Raw genomic sequence first — 16106 nt, 5'->3', positions numbered from 1 at the left:
ATCTCACCTGAGCAGCCCTGTGGCGCTGGCTGGCTAGCGGGTTCCTCAGTGGAACAGGTGGACGTCAACCAAGTTCTTCCTTGATCTGTGCTAGCGGAGAAGCTCCAGGCCAAGTGAACACAGGTGTAGCCTGAGTCACAAGAATAAGAGCCATGGGTGCTCAACAGTTGGCAGAGTAGAGCCCGTGTAGATGCCCAGAGCCCCTTGAGTGGAGAGGCCCCTCGAGGAAGGGCTCCAGGACACTCCAGGACACTCAAGGATGTGTATGTTACTCTGTCTCCCAGATTTCCCCCAAAGAACTGGTGGCCTTTGACCAGGGGAACTGAGCGCTGGGGGGAAGGAAATCATCAGACATTTTGGGACTCTTGGACACCGGCTCTGAATGGACATCAATCCTAGGAGACCCAGAACCTCACTGGATGCCCCTCTCCAGCCAGTTGTCATAACTCTGTTTGCTGAGTCTTGAGTGCCTTTCCCTTCCACATGATCCACACTGGCCCATTACACTGCTGAGGTGATGCTGCTTGGACCCAGGAACAGGAAGCACGAATACTCTACACTTGTTGACAGTCGCATGTCAGAGGGTGGGAAGTAAATCTGACCAAAATTCAAGGGCCTTCTGGGGAATTTCTAGGGGCAGTGATATGGGGCATGCCAAGATATCCCATCTAAGGTGAAGGTGCATTGCTCTATCTGCCTCCCCCAACCAAAAAGAGGTACGGCACCTAGTTTGGCTTAATTTTGCTTAATGAACTTTGACATTTTTTTATTAGATGCACACACAGGATTGTGATGTCTTAAGAATTGGTCCTTTTATTGTTATGAAATGTTTCTCTGTATTTCTGGTAATATTTTTGTCTTGAGGTCTGCTTTGCCAAATATGAATGAAGTTGCATCTCTTTTTTTTTTTAAGATTTTTATGTATTTATTTGACAGGCAGAGATTACAAGTAGGCAGAGAGGCAGCCAGAGAGAGAGAAGGAAGCAGGCTCCCTGCTGAGCAAAGTGCACAATTTAGGGCTTGATCCCAGGACCCCGAGATCATGACCTGAGCCAAAGGCAGAGGCTTTAACCCACTGAGCCACCCAGGCGCCTGCATCACCTTTCTTATGACTGTATTCTTACAATGTATTTTTTCCATCTTTTTAATCTCTGCTTTGGTAAATTTGATACCATTTTTATATTTAAGATACATCTTTTTAAAATATTTTATTTATTTGAAAGAAAGAGAGAGAGCGTGCGCGTGAGCAGGAGGAGGGGCAGAGGGCGAAACAGACTCCCCACTGAGCAGGAGGCCCTCTGTGGGTTCAGTCCCAGGACCCTGAGATCATGGCCTGAGCTGAAAGCTGACTGAGCCCCCCAGGCACCCAAAGATGCATCTTTTAAAAACTATAAATTTGGGTCTTGCTTTGGTGTCGAGTCTAACACTCTCCACCTGTTAATTGAAGTTATTAATCCATTTACATTTATTGTAATTGTTGGAATGGTTAGGTGTTAGTATACCACCTTTGTTATCAGTTCCTATTTATCTCCTCTGTTATTCTTTCAGATTGAGTATTCTTAGTATCCAGTTCTCTCTCTCTCTCTAGCTTTAAAAGTGACTGCTTTGGGTTATAACATACATCCTTGATTTATCAGTAGTCCTTGAATTGTTATAATTATACAACTTCCGATACATAAGAAACTTTCAGGGGTATAATCACTTTGCCTTCCCTTATTTGTGCTATTGTCATATATTTTACTTCTATGCATTACAGGCTCTGTCTATAGTGATGATGGTTTTTGGTTCAATCAATCTGTTGTGTCATTTTATTGAAGTGTAACTGACAGACAATATCTTAGTTCCCAGTGTGCGTCACAGTGATCTGATACTTTTAAACATGACGAAATGGTCCCCATGATGGGTCGAGTTACTCTGTTTTCTCACGAAGTCATCACAGTATCACTGACTACATCTGCTATGTTGCACGTTACATCCCATGACCTATTTGTTCTATAACTGGAGATTTGCACTTCTTAATCCCTTCTGCCTTCAGGTAACCAAGTCTGTTTCCTGTGTCTGTGTGCTTTTGTTTTGTTTGTTCACTTGTTTTGTTTTTTAAATTCCACATGTGAGTGAAATCATAGTGAAATCGTAATCTTTCTATTACTGACTTGCTTCTCTTAATGCTATACTCTCTAGGTCTACCCATGTTGTCGCAAATGGCCTGGTTTTTTTTTTTTTTCTTTTTTGATGGCTGAATAATATTCTGTTGTATATATATACCCCACACCTTTATCCATTCATCCGTCGATGGTCCCTTGGACGGCTTCCACGTCTTGGCTGCTGCAGATAATGCTGCAGCGAACATGGGGGCGCACGTATCTCTTTGAACTGGTGTTTTCCTTTTCTTTAAATACCCAGAAGCAGAAAGCATGGCTCATACACTAGCTCTATTTTTCATTTTTTGAGGAACCTCCGTAGTGTTTTCCATTGTGGCTGCACCAATCAATTTTAAAGATAAAGTTTCCAAGTAGTAGAATTTTTGTTTGTCTTGAACAACCTCCTTTTCCATTTCTTACAGTGCTCTCCTGCCGGCGACAGATTCTTTCTGTTGTTTCTTTCTCTCAAAGTGTCTTTTTTAGCCTTTATTTTTAAAGAATATTCTCCTTTGATACAGAATACTATGTTGGAGTTTCTTCCTCTCAGCAAAGTTAGGACGCTGCCCTATCGCCTCCGGCTGGGAAGCTGCTGGCGTTTTCCACTTTACAAGGACCGGTCTTATTCCAGATTTCCACATGCGTCATTGATAAATTCTTATTGACATGTCTACGTGTTACATGGTTACTGATTCTTTTAATTTTTCCAGTAGAATATTATGGCTGTTGAAAACAATTTAAAGTTCAGATATAGTATCTTTTAGTTACAGACTTTCCATTTCTCGCCTACCCGTGAGACTACCCGTACCCGCGCCCATCATGGCCATCTTTCCCTGTGGATTCTCCTAACTTCCTTTCCTCCAGAAGACCAAGAATGTCCACCTGCAGTGTCAAGCCCATTTCTAGGGACTCTGTGGTCAACCGAGAGTGTCGCCGTCAGTCCATGTGCATCTCTGTCCTGGGGTGACCGTGGTGGTCTCGCCCCTGGACCTAGCAGCTGACCCCACCCCTGTTCTCACTGTTCCTGCCGAAACCCGGGAACTCCAGCCCACTGCGGCACCTCCACAGCCATCTCCAGTCCCCAGAGGACAGACACACGGAGCTCCCTGGGGGCTGGGGAACATCTCACTACAACATCAGGGAAGGGCAGGAGTGGGCAAGAGTCCTCATGGCTGGAGCGGGGGGCGGGTCGGGGTCGGTCCACTGCACCTGCCTGTCTTCCTGAGCTGTTAGCCTCCTTCTTTAGGACATGCTTCTCAAACTTTAATGTGAAGACATTCACAATTAAAATGCAGATTTTTAAAGTGTATACTCTGACTCAGCAGGTTTGGGGTGGGGCCTGAGAGTGTCCTTTCGTGGAACCTTCCGGGGGCCACTGCTGTTGTCCTTGCGCGGCTCCCTGACAGCGGAGGACCTGCAGAAGTCCTGCCGCGGAGTCCAGCCCTGCCTCACCCAGCGTTGGTGGCGATCAGAGCTGCCTCCAGGTGCTCGGACCCGCGTGTTAAACCCTGGTCGGTGCAGCCGGGTCAGTGGGTTTGCTCTCCTGAGCCTTACTTCCTCCTCCCTGGGCCTCTAGACTCTGCTCTGACGGCTGCTCCTGGCTGCAGAGGTGGGAGCTTTTCTCTCTGTCTCTGCATGAAGGGTCTGTCTCCCAGGAGCAGTCTTCGTACTTGTCCGTCGGTGCTCCGGGGTCTCCTGACCATCTGACCGTATGACTCTTAGGGGCCTTCGGGCAAGGGGCGGTGTGAAGGCGGGTGCTTGAAAACTGCCGGTGTCAGCTTGAGACACACCTGGCTGAGGTGCAAGCACCAGTAGCTTCTGCGCATGGGGCGGGGGAAGGGCTGTTGCCGCCAGTGAGGGAGGCCGCAGGACATTTCGGGGTTCAGCATTCTCCACCTCAGCTATGTCCGCCCGGACGGCCCCATCTGGCGCTCACGGCCCCTCTTCCTCCCGGCGCACTCTAACAGCTGTCATGGCTCATTTTAGGTGTCAACTAGGCTTGGAGCTGTTGAACCGGGTGCTAAGCCAGGTGTTATCGGGAAGATGCATAGCGACCTGTGCCACGGAGAGGCGGCTGGCATCTGCCATCAGTTGAGTCTAAACCAAGCAGGTCCCCCTGCGTGATCTGGTGGGTCTCAGCAACCAGCCGGAATGGGTGGACAGAGCGTGGAAATATGGCTCCTTGAGGCCGGGTGGGGTAGCTCAGAAGGAAGGGAGGGCTGTTATCTTAGGGGACACACACTTAGCCACGACCACGGTGTGGGCGGACGTGTGCGTGTTAAAGGGGGTGAGGCGGCAAGGTCTGGGATGAGAACCAGGAACGTGCTATGCAAACCAGAGGAAAAGCGGACCTGGTTGTAAAGCGGAAGAACTCTTGACTGAACTGTGTGCTAACGTTGGGCGATGACGAGCTTGGGTGCCGGCGGAGGACACCGACAAGCAGGTTGTTAGAGGTGCGGCTTGCTTTCCGCTTGCTGCCCAGAGTGAAATGTGGAGAAAAGAGGCAAATTGAGGACGTTCTCTAAATTAAATAAAGATTTAATTTATTTATTTGAGAGACAGAATGAGCACGAGAGGGAGAGGGGCAGAGAGAGAAGCTGGCTCCCCACTGAGCAAGGAACCAGACGTGGGGCTCGATCCCAGGACCCCGGGATCGTGACTGGAGCCGAAGGTAGGCGCTTGACCGACTGAGGAATGTCTCTTAAGCAAAAATGAACCAGCCCTAATGATCTGGTAGGTTCTTGGCCTATCCAGATTGCAAAGAATACTAGAATTGGGAAATGGACTGTTGGAAAAGTGTATTCTGAAAAGAGTCTCAGCGGAACCCAGGGGTACAGGTGGGGTCGTGGAGGGGAAGTTCTGCGGAGGGCCCGCCCGTGCGGTGGGACACACACCAGGCCCCGACACTGGATCAGCAGAAGCCCACCCCTGGGACTGGGAGGAAGAGGTCCAGGACGCGGGAGATTGCTACAGGACGCGCGCAGCTCTAGAGCCGGACAGGGGTTGGTGGCGCCCCGGAGCCGCAAGGATGTGTGTGCGGCCTGTCAGGAGGAAGGAAGATGGCCAGGGGTGGTGTGTCTGGCCACAGAAGGTTCTCCTTGGACCTTGGAACTTAACCGAAGCTTCGCTGTGGGATCTTGAGTTTCCCTTCATTCCTTCAGTTTCTTTTTTGGGATGGACACGTCTGTCCCGTGCTTGTCCCGGCCTCAGGACCTCCAGAACCAGCCCTGCCACCAGCAGCCAGTGGTCCCAGCACTCGAATTCCCAAGGCCCTGCCTTCCTTCCCTGGCAGCTCCAGGGCTGATGGCCCCTGGTTTCCACTTCCTGCCAGGGAGGAGGCTCGCTGCGGGCCCCGCACGTGGGTGAGCGCCCGGACTGGAGTCCTGTCGGGCTTCTGCTGCCCGTTTCCTGGGGCCGCTCCGGTACGCCTCCCCCCCCAACCCTCCGCCAGCGAGTCAGGCAATCTGAGCAGAGTTTGATCAAAGGGCTGTTCCCGAAGATGCAGCCAAGTGTCAATGTCAGAACGGTGACCTCAGACGAAACCTACCTGAGAACTGGAGGCAGTGCTGGGCCCCAGTTATGTGACCGCTCGACTCAGTGCTTTTTTGGGCAAGTTAGAGACCAAGGCACGTTTGTGCTTGGGCTTCAGAGACTGAGCCTCGAATACAAAATTGAGCCCCAGCTGTTCTGCGTTCCCTGTCTCAGGGGCACTCACTGTCCCTCAGTGATCCGGGCCCCTCCTCTGCTTACACACCGGCTTGTTCGTGCCTCGGGGCCAGCATCCTCGGCTCCAGGCCACGGGCCTTCAGACGGCTGCTGGTGTGTGCTCAAGTTTCAGAACCCTGCCCAGCCACCCCTGAAGTGGCCCGTTATGGTTCGCCACGCACGATCCCGGGTGCGCTCCCGCATGCTTGATGTGGTCGGCATGTTTATCTGGTACTGAGTCCTTGGCGGTACCCCATCACGGGGACGGGACAGCTAGCCCTGAGCTAGCTGCTCAGGTCATGATCTCAGGGTCCTGGGATCGAGTCCCGCATCGGGCTCTCTGCTCAGCGGGGAGCCTGCTTCCTCCTCTCTCTCTCTCTCTCTGCCTGCCTCTCTGCCTACTTGTGATTTCTCTCTGTCAAATAAATAAATAAAAATCTTAAAAAAAAAAAAACCTGACCAGTGTTAGCAGCAGTGGTGCCCAGGGACACTCTGTTGGCCTCACTGCCCCCTTTCCACTCACAGGTGGCTCCCGTTCCAGCCTCCCCTGAACTCCACGGTCACCTTTGTGGCTGCAGCGACCTGGTCTGCCTGCAGGTGAGGCTGCGCCCAAGCTTTCTGTTTCCTGTCCCCTCTGTGCACCTGATCCAGCTTGCATATCTGATCCTTGGCCTTCCTGGGACCCTGTGCCATGGCCAGGCACAGGGGGTCTCCCAGACAGAGCCGTGGCCTGAGCCCTGAGGCCAGCTACAGGCCCCTGGTAAGAGCTGGTTCCTGCTCGCTTCTGCTGGGGCCGGTGAGGGACCCACCACCCTGGGGCACAGGGGTCTCCTGAGAAGCGCTCAGTGTCTCTGAGGGGATTCTTCCCGTGTCTTGACCCTAGGGCGAGTGCCTGGTTGGGCATTTGGGGCTCTAGTTCAGTGTGCGGATGTCCTCACTCATCTCTGCTGGTCCCCTCACTGTCTTATGTTGAGCCTGGTGCCTGTGAGACAAGAGTCCTGGTCACTTCCGGAGAAGGACTATCCATGCCCACTGCCCGCTGCCGGAGGTCGCCCTGTGGCTCCACTGCTCCTCTCACCGCCCCCCCGAGTGGCCCTGCCCATTGTGCTCCCTGTTACCTACAAGCCCTCAGGCTCTCCATGGCCCCTGTAAACTTTCCAGCCGCTTTCTGAACCCATTAATATTTTTTTTCTTTCTAAAGTCTTGTCTTAGAGCGCCTGGGTGCTGAGGTTGGTTGGGCATCTGACTTCGGCTCAGGTCATGGTCTCTAGGTCCTGCTCAGCATGGAATCTGCTTCTCTCTCTCCCCCTGTGCCTCTCCCTATGGCTCATTCTCTCTCTCTCTCAAATAAATAAAATCTTTATAAAAGCTTGTCTTTTGTTCTCTAGGGGCCAAGGGGGTAGGTTATACCTTTTTATTTTGTTTCTGCCCGTTAGACGGTCTGGGAAGGAGAGGACACGAAGCATGGTCAGTCTGCAGCGGACAAGCCGAGCGAGACTGCTGTGGGTTTGGGGGAATTCTGATGTGCAGCCCTGGGTGACAGCGGCTCCAAGCATAGCCCCCGCCTCACTGCCCCCCCAAACATATTTCTGCTTTTGCTCCTGCAGGATGAATTCCTGCAGGGCGCCTGCTCTGTCAGCACCCGGGACTGGCAAATCGCAACTGTGCACAGGAGCCCTGGACCAGAGCTGCTGGCTGGAGCTCCCGGGAGGGGGAGGCTGAGCCCAGTCTGGGAGGCCTTTGTGTCCAGACAGGGTATGAGCAGGTGTCGGGCCAGGCAGTGGGTAGATGGTCGGTGGCACTAACCTAGGTTCTGCTCCCATCAAAGTAACTGCTCCCCTCCGGATGGCTTACCCCACATGTCTGAGGCTGGTCTGCAGGTGGTCCCAAGTGACTCGGGCTCCCCCTTACCCAGGCCAACACTGGCCCAGAAATAAAAGATCACCTCTGCTCACATCTCATAGGTCAAGCAGGTCAAGGAGCCACACGGAAGGTGGGGTGAGCATAGCTTTCCATGAAGAGAGACCATTGTGGGGACCACCAGGACTGAGGACCGGGAGCTGGGGTGAGGGCTGCAACCAGGAGAGGGGCTGTGAGGTCAGGACAGAGCCCAGGGTGGCTGAAGGGCGTGCATGGAAGGGAGATCCCCGGCGTGGGGGATCCGCGGGGACGGGATCCACTGTCGCCGCGGGGAAGCAGGAGGCCCTTCCAGGATTTCACCGGGGGGGGGGGGGGGGCGGGGGCGGGGGCGGGAGGAAGCAATCCCAGGCTCTGGGCCTGCCTGCGGGGCAGAATTTAAGGCTTCCACAAGTGAAGCCATCACAGAAGAGATTCTTCAGTGACGAGGTCCAGCGCGCAGGGAGCCAGGGCATGCGGAAGGCGCCTCCTGGGGCCTCGGCTGTGCTGAGCGCTGTGCTCCCGCGGTTTCCCGCGGCCTCGCGAGCAGGTGCGGGGGAGGCTCACAGAGGTCAAGCCACACCTCGCCCGAGGTGTGTCGGACCCGGGCCGGGCCAGCGGACTCTGGTCAACGCGGACGCACGGCTCCTGGGAAGGCCGGCGGCGTGTACCCGGACCAGGGGCTCCCGTTCCGGCTCGGGGTCCGGCGGCCTCACTGGCAGGACCCGGGCACCCACCCGGGAGCGCGGGTGCACGAGAGCGTGAGTGTGCGCGCGCCCGCAGCCCGGCTCCCCGCGGAGGGCCCGCCCCGCCCCGTCCCTCCCCGGGCGCAGCCGCAGGGCGCGCCGGGCATCCGGCCGGGAATACCGGCCCGCACGCGCCGACCCCAGCCCAGCCTCGGCCTCCCGCAGCCGTTTCCCCGCGCCCCTTTTCCGGCCTGGCGCGCGGCCTCGCGAAGCGCTGCGCCGCAGGATAAAGTTGAAGGCCGCCCCGCATCCGGCTTTGTTCGCGAAGGCCGCGGGCGCGGAGAGACCCAAGGGGGGCCCTGAGTCTCCAACGCCCTTCCCATCCCTTGGGGTCCCCAGGATGCCCGGACGGAGTCGTGCCCGTCCCTCCCTCGCTCTTGTCTCCGCCTCCTAGTCGGTGCTGCGGCCCCAGTGTCCGTGCGGACCAGCCCCCTCCAGGTGGGCTGTGGGACCCCCAGCGCGGCTCGCCACCCCCTGCGCCTTCCCGCCGGGTCTCCTCCCCGCCCCGCCCTCGGCGCTCGGCCCCGCCCCGACTCCGCCCTCGGCCCCGCCCCGGCCCCACCCCCGCGCGCGGGCAGTCGGCGGCACCGGCCCAGCAGCCAGGACGGGCCAGCGCCGAGGCCGGGGCGCACGGCGAGGGCTGCCAGCCGCTCCCGCTCCCGCTCCCGCTCCGCGCACGGCGGGCGGGCCATGTCCCCGGCTCCGGCCGCGGCGCGCACCCAGGCCCGGCCATGAGGAGCGGCGCGGAGCGCAGGGGCAGCAGCGCGGCGGCGCCCCCCGGCTCGCCGCCCACCGGCCGCGCGCGCCCCTCCGGCCCCGACGCGACCCCGGGCCCGCCGCCGCCCGCCGCCGGCCAGCCCCGGGCCCGGGACTCGGGCGATGCCCGCGCGCAGCCGCGCCCCCTGTTCCCGTGGAGCAAGTGGAAGAAGCGGATGGGCTCGTCCATGTCGGCGGCCGCGGCGCGGAGGCCGGTGTTTGACGACAAGGAGGACGGTGAGTGCGGCCGCCGGCGGGGGCCCGGGCCGCTCCGGGGCCAGCGCGGGGGCCGGCGTCGCGCTCCCAGGGGCGCCGCGGCCGCGGGATTTCCTCGTGCGGACGCCGCGACCCGCCGGGGTGGGGGTGGGGGGCGTCCCGGGGCGTCTCGGTTTCCGAGGAAACTCGCGGGCGGTGCGTGCGGTGCCCACGCGCGCCGGGGCTCCCGCCTGCGTCCTCCGTGTCCGGCGGCGGCGCAGCGTGCGGGAGTGGGCGGCGGCCGGCCCTGCGGGCTGAGGGTCCGTGGCCGGAGCGGTCCGGCCTTAGCTACCCCCCGCGGCCGCGGCCGCCTGCGTTCGTGCTCCTGTCGGGGCGCGCGGCCGGTGTGCTCCGCTCCGCCGGGTGCGCTTCCGGAGAGAGATGCGTGCCCACAGGTGGCCCGGCCCCCGCCCTGGGAGCTCTCGGTCTGCGGAGCAGTGTGTGGTGGTCCCCGCACGGGCTCAGATGTGCGGTGGAGATGGCTTTGCTTTTGTGCAGAGACCTGCCCTTTGGGGACTCCCTTTGAGAACTTCCCCTCGGGTCCTCCGGAGGGAGAGCGCCTGACCCGGACCACCCACCCGCATCTCTGGAGTGGCCTGGAGGAGGCAGCGCCTGCAAAAGACAGTGACAGGCCACCTTGGACGTGGCAGCGACTGGCAGGGAGGGTCCACCTCTGGGGCCCTGGCCCTGGCATAAATTCACACGCAGACACACAGCGCTTTTCTACAGATGTCGTGCAGATAATTTAAATGGTATGAGGATGACACATTTGATGTTTTTTTGACATTTTCTTAAAATACTTGAAATATGCATTTTTCATCTGTAGGCAGCCTGCAAAGGTAGGGTGGGTCTTTTATAATTTTAGACCACAGCTCCACACAGGGGGCCAAGCTATTCATTCTGATAAATAATTTAAACCTGATAGGAAATCACAGTAGTACGACCGCAGGCCAGTGGTGGTGAATGTGCAGGCCATGCCCGGGGGTGGGGGGGTGGGGGGGGGGTCATCCGCACAATGGAGAGGCTGCCTTGGGCTGCCCAGGGGGTGCTGGGCTGCTCAGCCTGGCCACGGTCAGTAGGGAGGGGCATCTGCGACCCGGCACGTCAGTCCAGGGTGTCCTGGGTCTGCCTGTCATTGTGTTCTGAGCTCTGGGGCAGCAGAACTCAGCGCTGTGACTGTTTCCTATGTTATGCATTTTTGATTGAACATAAATATTCTGAGTAAAGAAAGCCCAGGCTGCATTAGGAACTGATGGGGAAGCAGACTGATGTCTAGCTTCTCTGGCTGCGTGATGAGAAAACGTCTGAGAGACGCATCCGAGTTCAGCGCTCGCTGGCGTCAGCCAAGAGCTGGCCAGTCTTGCCGTGTCTTAGCCTTGTGCTCTCCGAGGCAGAGAACGTGGAGATAGAGAAATCGGTGTCGCACGCGGCTGCCTTCAGCTTTTTAACGTGCGGTTTTTCTATTTGCTCATGGTGTGTTATGGCTCAGATTTCAATGATGATTAAAAAGGCAAAAAGAGCACAGACTCTGTTGACACTGCTCACAGTCTGATTTGGGAACTCTTCGGCACATCCCCCGCCCCTGTGTGGGCCTGGAGTAGGACGGCGGAGGCAGCAGCTGCTCCGGCCATGGGGCAGTGGGGGCTGACTCTGGCTACAGGTGCCATCAGGTACTCGCTCATCCCTGGGCACAGCGGCCACATCCCCCAATTGAACGCCCCGTTGGGACTCCTCCAGGCTTTGCGTGGTGAGACTGGGCTTAGCAGCCGTGGGCGTTGTTGGTCTAGACGGCACTTTGTCCCAGGTGTGCGTGTCATGTCGGGGCGCTACGGCTCAAGCATCCGGCACAGGCTTGCGGAGGGCCGTGGGTTTATTCAGAGGAAAGGAATGGGGTTTGGGGCGGAGGAGGGAGAGTCAGGGAGGCAGGCAGCGTTCCCTGAGCCCCAGCTCCCTTCTGGGCCGGGTGTGGAGCCCCCCCCAGCCCCTCCAGCCAGGGGTCGCGTTTCTCCTGCCACTGTCACTGTCAAGCCGGCTTGAAGAGGCCGCGGCACGGTGCTGGTGCCGGTGCGGGAGAGGAGCATTTACTGGGACTGCACAGTTGCTATGGCGACGGAAGACCTTCTGATGGATTTTTTGGATTAAAACTCCCAATTAATATATCAAGTTCGGTATGCAGAGGAAAGGGTAAAAGAGGCGCAGTTTCACAGAGCACCAGGTAAATCCCAGCTGAGAAGCGAGGTTGTGATGGACAAGTGTCCTCGCCCCTGTCCGTCCCGCGGGGTCTAGAGCCCGTGCTTGCTTGGCGGGGCCCGGGCGTGGGGTGGTCTCTGCGTCTCTGTCCCACACTGGAACCAGGGGCCCCTTTCCCCACTCCCCCTGACGCCACGCCTCCTCCGCTCCCATCTCTCGCCGACTTCTGGGAGCTGTGGATCCGAGCCTGCCCGGGGACCTGCCCTGCCTCGGCGGCCCTGCCCTGGAGCCACGCTCCTCTGTGAGCCCTTTCGTGTCTCCTGGTCTCGGTGTCCCATGTGACGTGAGGCTGGGGGCACCCGCCCTTCTCCGCAGTCACGATCAGTGCTCAGACCCCAGTGATGTTAGCTTCCGAGTTGGGGGGCGACGAATCACCGCGAGGTTTGCTCCCCGAGAAAGGACTGGGAGTAAGGAAGCCCCTGAAGGCCACATACGGCTGGCCTGGGTCTGTTGGGTGGGTGGACAGCACGCCAGGGCAGGAGGCCACCAGATTCTCAGGTCACCTTTCTTAAAATGTAAAAATAAATAAGTAAATAAACCCTTTGTTTATTCCTAATTACAGAAGCATGAAGATGTATACGTGTGCATGCTTTCCTGTTTTTCCTAAAATTGTCCTAAATAGGAAAGTCCAGACGCGTAGGGTTAGCGCCAAGACTCCGCAGTGAACGAATCAGGGAGCGTCTTCTGCGCCTCTGCTCTAGGAACGTTCTCACACTTCCAGCCGTAGAGAAACATACTTTTCCTTTGATGCAGAAGCGGATTGCATCCCATACGTGGTTTGGGCGTAACCTGCTTTCTCACTTAGTGGGTGCTGCCGGCATCTGCTGGATCCGAAGCATGTGTTGGCCGGGTTCACACAAGAAGCCTTCGGACCTGGCTGGGAGCTCCACTCCATGGCCCCCTAAAACTGTGGCCGCCTGGTCCCCGCCCCCAGGAATCCCCGCTGGGGGTGGAGCTCCGCACCCCTATCTTGTCAGGCGGGTGGTTCTGACCAGTGGCCAGGACTGAGTCCCTGCCCTTCAGCCTTCCTCGGTGTAGACGTGATGCTCTCTGCTTCCTTCCTTTCCTGCTGTGGGACACTGGGGTGTTCCTACTCTCCTGAATACCACAAACAACCAGCAATGAGCATCTCTGGGCCTTCAGGGTCCTGCAGGTGTGGATGACCTTGTCACCCCCTAGTTGTGTCCATGGAAGGCATCTTGACATAGCTGACCCGCTAGCGTCCTTAGGAACGGTCCCTCTGTGCGCCAGGGGCTGTCCCGGGCGTGCCTTCCGTGACGGCCCCCGAGGATGTGGCTGCTGTGTGCAGGGTACCCAGACCCAGAGGGGCGTGGGGGACTGGCAGCGGACAGGGGGCCCAGGTGAGGGGCACGGAGCGCAGAGCATGGAGTGGTGGGGACGCAGAGCCAGCCAGCGCCCGTTCTGGGCATGTTCAGGCTTCCCTGAACCCTCACCAGCTCTGGCTGCTAGCGATATTTTAAATTTCTAATCGTCTGGAAGGTAAAAGGATTATACGAATACGTTGAGCTTCTCTGACTACTGGTGGGACCTAGGGTCTCTGCTTCTCACGTCGGGCGTCTGTCTCTGTGGATTACTGGTGCCCACCTGAGCCCGTGCTTCCTGCGGGGACCGTGGCACCCCGTGTCTTTGCCCTCTTCTGGGTCTACCAAGCCGTACCCCAGATCGCCCCTCCCCACCCCTGCGCACGTGTGCCGCCTATCTTGCAGTGCTGCTAGGGTTTTGGGTACGGATGTGTTTAATTTTCACGTGGTCAGATTCATCAATAGCTTCCTTTCCGGCAGTTTCCGGCCGGGGTGTCCTGTTACTGCTGTGCCGTTCCCGTTGACAAGCCTGGGTGTGCCCCTCCTGCTGCTGCGTACTTGGAAGCTTCTAGTGCGTCTGGAATGCCGTCTGGCTCCGCAGCCAGGGGTCTTCTTGCCGGGGCCCCGCTTTCCGAGGTTGCGCACATTAGGCTGTTTCTACGTTGGAAATGTCCTGTGCTGCACGTTGGCTGCTGGTTTTGTTGGACTGTGAGCAGGATCTCCTCGCGCACAGCATGTCACCCCGGCCAGTGCGGGGACGAAGGTGCACCTTCTTTCTGAAACTCGCATCTGGGAAAGGCTGCCGTGCTGCGAACCTCACTGGTTCCTCGGGGTTTCTAGCAGCTTTGCTTAGCCTCTCTCGGCACCCGGCCGTCGACCGGCAAGGAAGGATGGTCGGCGCCTGCGTGGTGACATGCCCTGAGAGCTCGCAGGCCCGAGCAGGGCGTCTGGGCGCGCGCGTGGCTGGCCCCACGGTGCAGACAGGGCCCTCGTTTCTGGGCCAGTCTGGTCTTTGGTTATTAGGAGCCTGTGTCCTTCCCTCCTGATGCGGCGGCGGTTTTCTGTGGGGCCCAGACTCGGGCTGACGGTGGTTCCCACCCCCTTCCCCACTGCAGGTCTCTGTCGTTGGTCAGAAGCCTGGTGGCTGCAGACTGTGGGGTCTTTACCAGCCGGCAGGAACGGTGCCGAGGCCCTTGGTGTGGTGGTGGGGATCCGGGCTCTGGCTGGGTAGGACGGCATGCGGTCCCTTGGGAAAGCCCCCTTGCGGGTCCGTCCCTGGGTTTCTGGGTCCCGGAAGCACTCAAGGTGTTTCTCTCCCCACAGCTGACAAGGCTCGTTTTAGAATGGACTCTGGACCTACTGTCATGTCAGCTCTGCACGCCTGTGCATTTGGTCGTATGTTTTAAAGTGCTAAAAATAAGCTGATTTTCTTTTAAAAATTTAACCACCCAGCTTTCTAGGGGAGAGGTAATGTCAGAATGCAGTGGGGGTCATTTTTGTTCAGGGCTTCTCTCTGGGGCTGCTGGTCTGAGAGAAGCAAAGCCGCAGAGAAGCGCTTGTTCTGTACAGGGTCAGGGCCGCCCAAGCAGGGTCTCCGGCCATCACGGGTCCCCAGGGATCGGGGGGATTCTGCTTCAGCAGGTCTGGGTGCAGTCCGGGAGTCGATGTGTCCCACCAGCCTCTGGGCGACATCCCCATTGCCCGTCCTCCAAGTCGGGAGGGCTGGGCAGATGCACAGCAGGTGTGGCTGTGGAGGGCAGGACACCGGGGCTCGGTGCGCAGGGCAGCGGGCATTGGATGGGAGACCCCCCACACCCTGGTGGTCCTCTGTGGACATGCTGGCTCTCGGCGTGAAGCTGCTGGGCAGGGCATGGCACCCTGTCTCTGGTTTGTCCCCGAAACCACCGCATGTTCCTTGGTCTCCCTTCATTGCCCGCGAGGACCTGGCATCTTGCCTCCGACTCCCCCACCCCCGCCCTGGGGCTGCGGGTGCGAGTGCGGCCAGTGGCGTGTTGCTGAGGCCTGTGCAGACACTTGTCCCAGAGCTGGCCACTTGGAGGGTGCGCAGGCACGGTGGGTCCGGCCCCAGCCCCAGCCCCAGCACGAGGGCCTCTGAGGGGCTGATGGGGACGGTCTGTCCTCCTGGGGGGCCCCGGCAGCCTCTCGGGCCCTCCCGAGAACACGTCGGTTCTTATTGCAAGGGCCTGCGCTCAGTTCCCTGACCGTAGGAAGCTCAGTCCAGTTCGACGCTCACCCTCGTGAGAGACCGGACCTCCCGCCTGGTGTCGCTCCTCCTTCCTGTCCACACTGTCCTGCCCCCTTGGAGCTAGGTTCCACCACGCGTCTCTGCATGCCCGCCCCGCTGCCGTCCGCGTGTGACCACAGATCAATGTAAGGCTGTCGCGGCTGCTCTTGCTCCTGGCCAATGCGCCAAGCGATGGCTGGACCTTGCTGTCCTCAGCGGGCAAGTCTTCTCCATCCTGCTCCCCATCCATTAGCGGGGATCGATCTGTCTTCCCCGGAGGGCATCGCCGTGCCGAGCTCGTCTTGGGGTGTGCCCTCCCCCAAGCGGCCAGCTGGCCGGGCGCCCCACAGGACACGCCGGGCTCCTTCCCTTCCCCAGACCCCGGCTGGATCCAGATGCTGAATGATTTTAACGACCAGAATTTGAGATGATTGGGGGGAAGCTGTAATTAATAAAATTATTGTTATTTTTAAAAATCTGGGATGCCTGCTTCACTCGAAAATGTTCTGTCATTGGCCTAAAATCTATTATTTTAAAAAGCGAGGCAGGGCCGCCCAAGCAGGGTCTCCGGCCATCACGGGTCCCCAGGGATCGGGGGGATTCTGCTTCAGCTGGTCTGGGTGCAGTGGGAGTGGCCGAGGGCAGAGGGCCGCCGGGGCGCCCCCCAGCTCGCCCCACTCAGCTGAGAGAAGGGCCGCCCCTCCCGGCCCCCGTGTCCCCCGAGGCGACACGGAGCCCATGGATGGCCCCCGGCGCGGCGGCTCCGGCGCAGGCCCGTGTCGCTCCTGTGAAA

General features: G+C 58.4%; 1 protein-coding gene across 1 annotated transcript in view; it reads left to right on the top strand.

Moving 5' to 3' along the window:
* The first annotated feature begins 9104 nt into the window (after positions 1-9104).
* Positions 9105-16106, top strand: part of STK32C (serine/threonine kinase 32C) — a 68870-nt gene continuing 61868 nt past the window's right edge. The window contains exon 1 of the mRNA XM_082721562.1: positions 9105-9478. Coding sequence (XP_082577688.1) covers positions 9217-9478 — 262 coding nt within the window. The 5' untranslated portion in view covers positions 9105-9216. The remainder of the gene's footprint in view (positions 9479-16106) is intronic.

Source organism: Mustela nivalis (assembly GCF_964662115.1).
Source record: "Mustela nivalis genome assembly, chromosome: 2".
Lineage (NCBI taxonomy): Eukaryota > Metazoa > Chordata > Mammalia > Carnivora > Mustelidae > Mustela > Mustela nivalis.
Note: the sequence above shows the minus strand (reverse complement) of the source record. Positions and strands in the feature narration are given on the sequence as shown.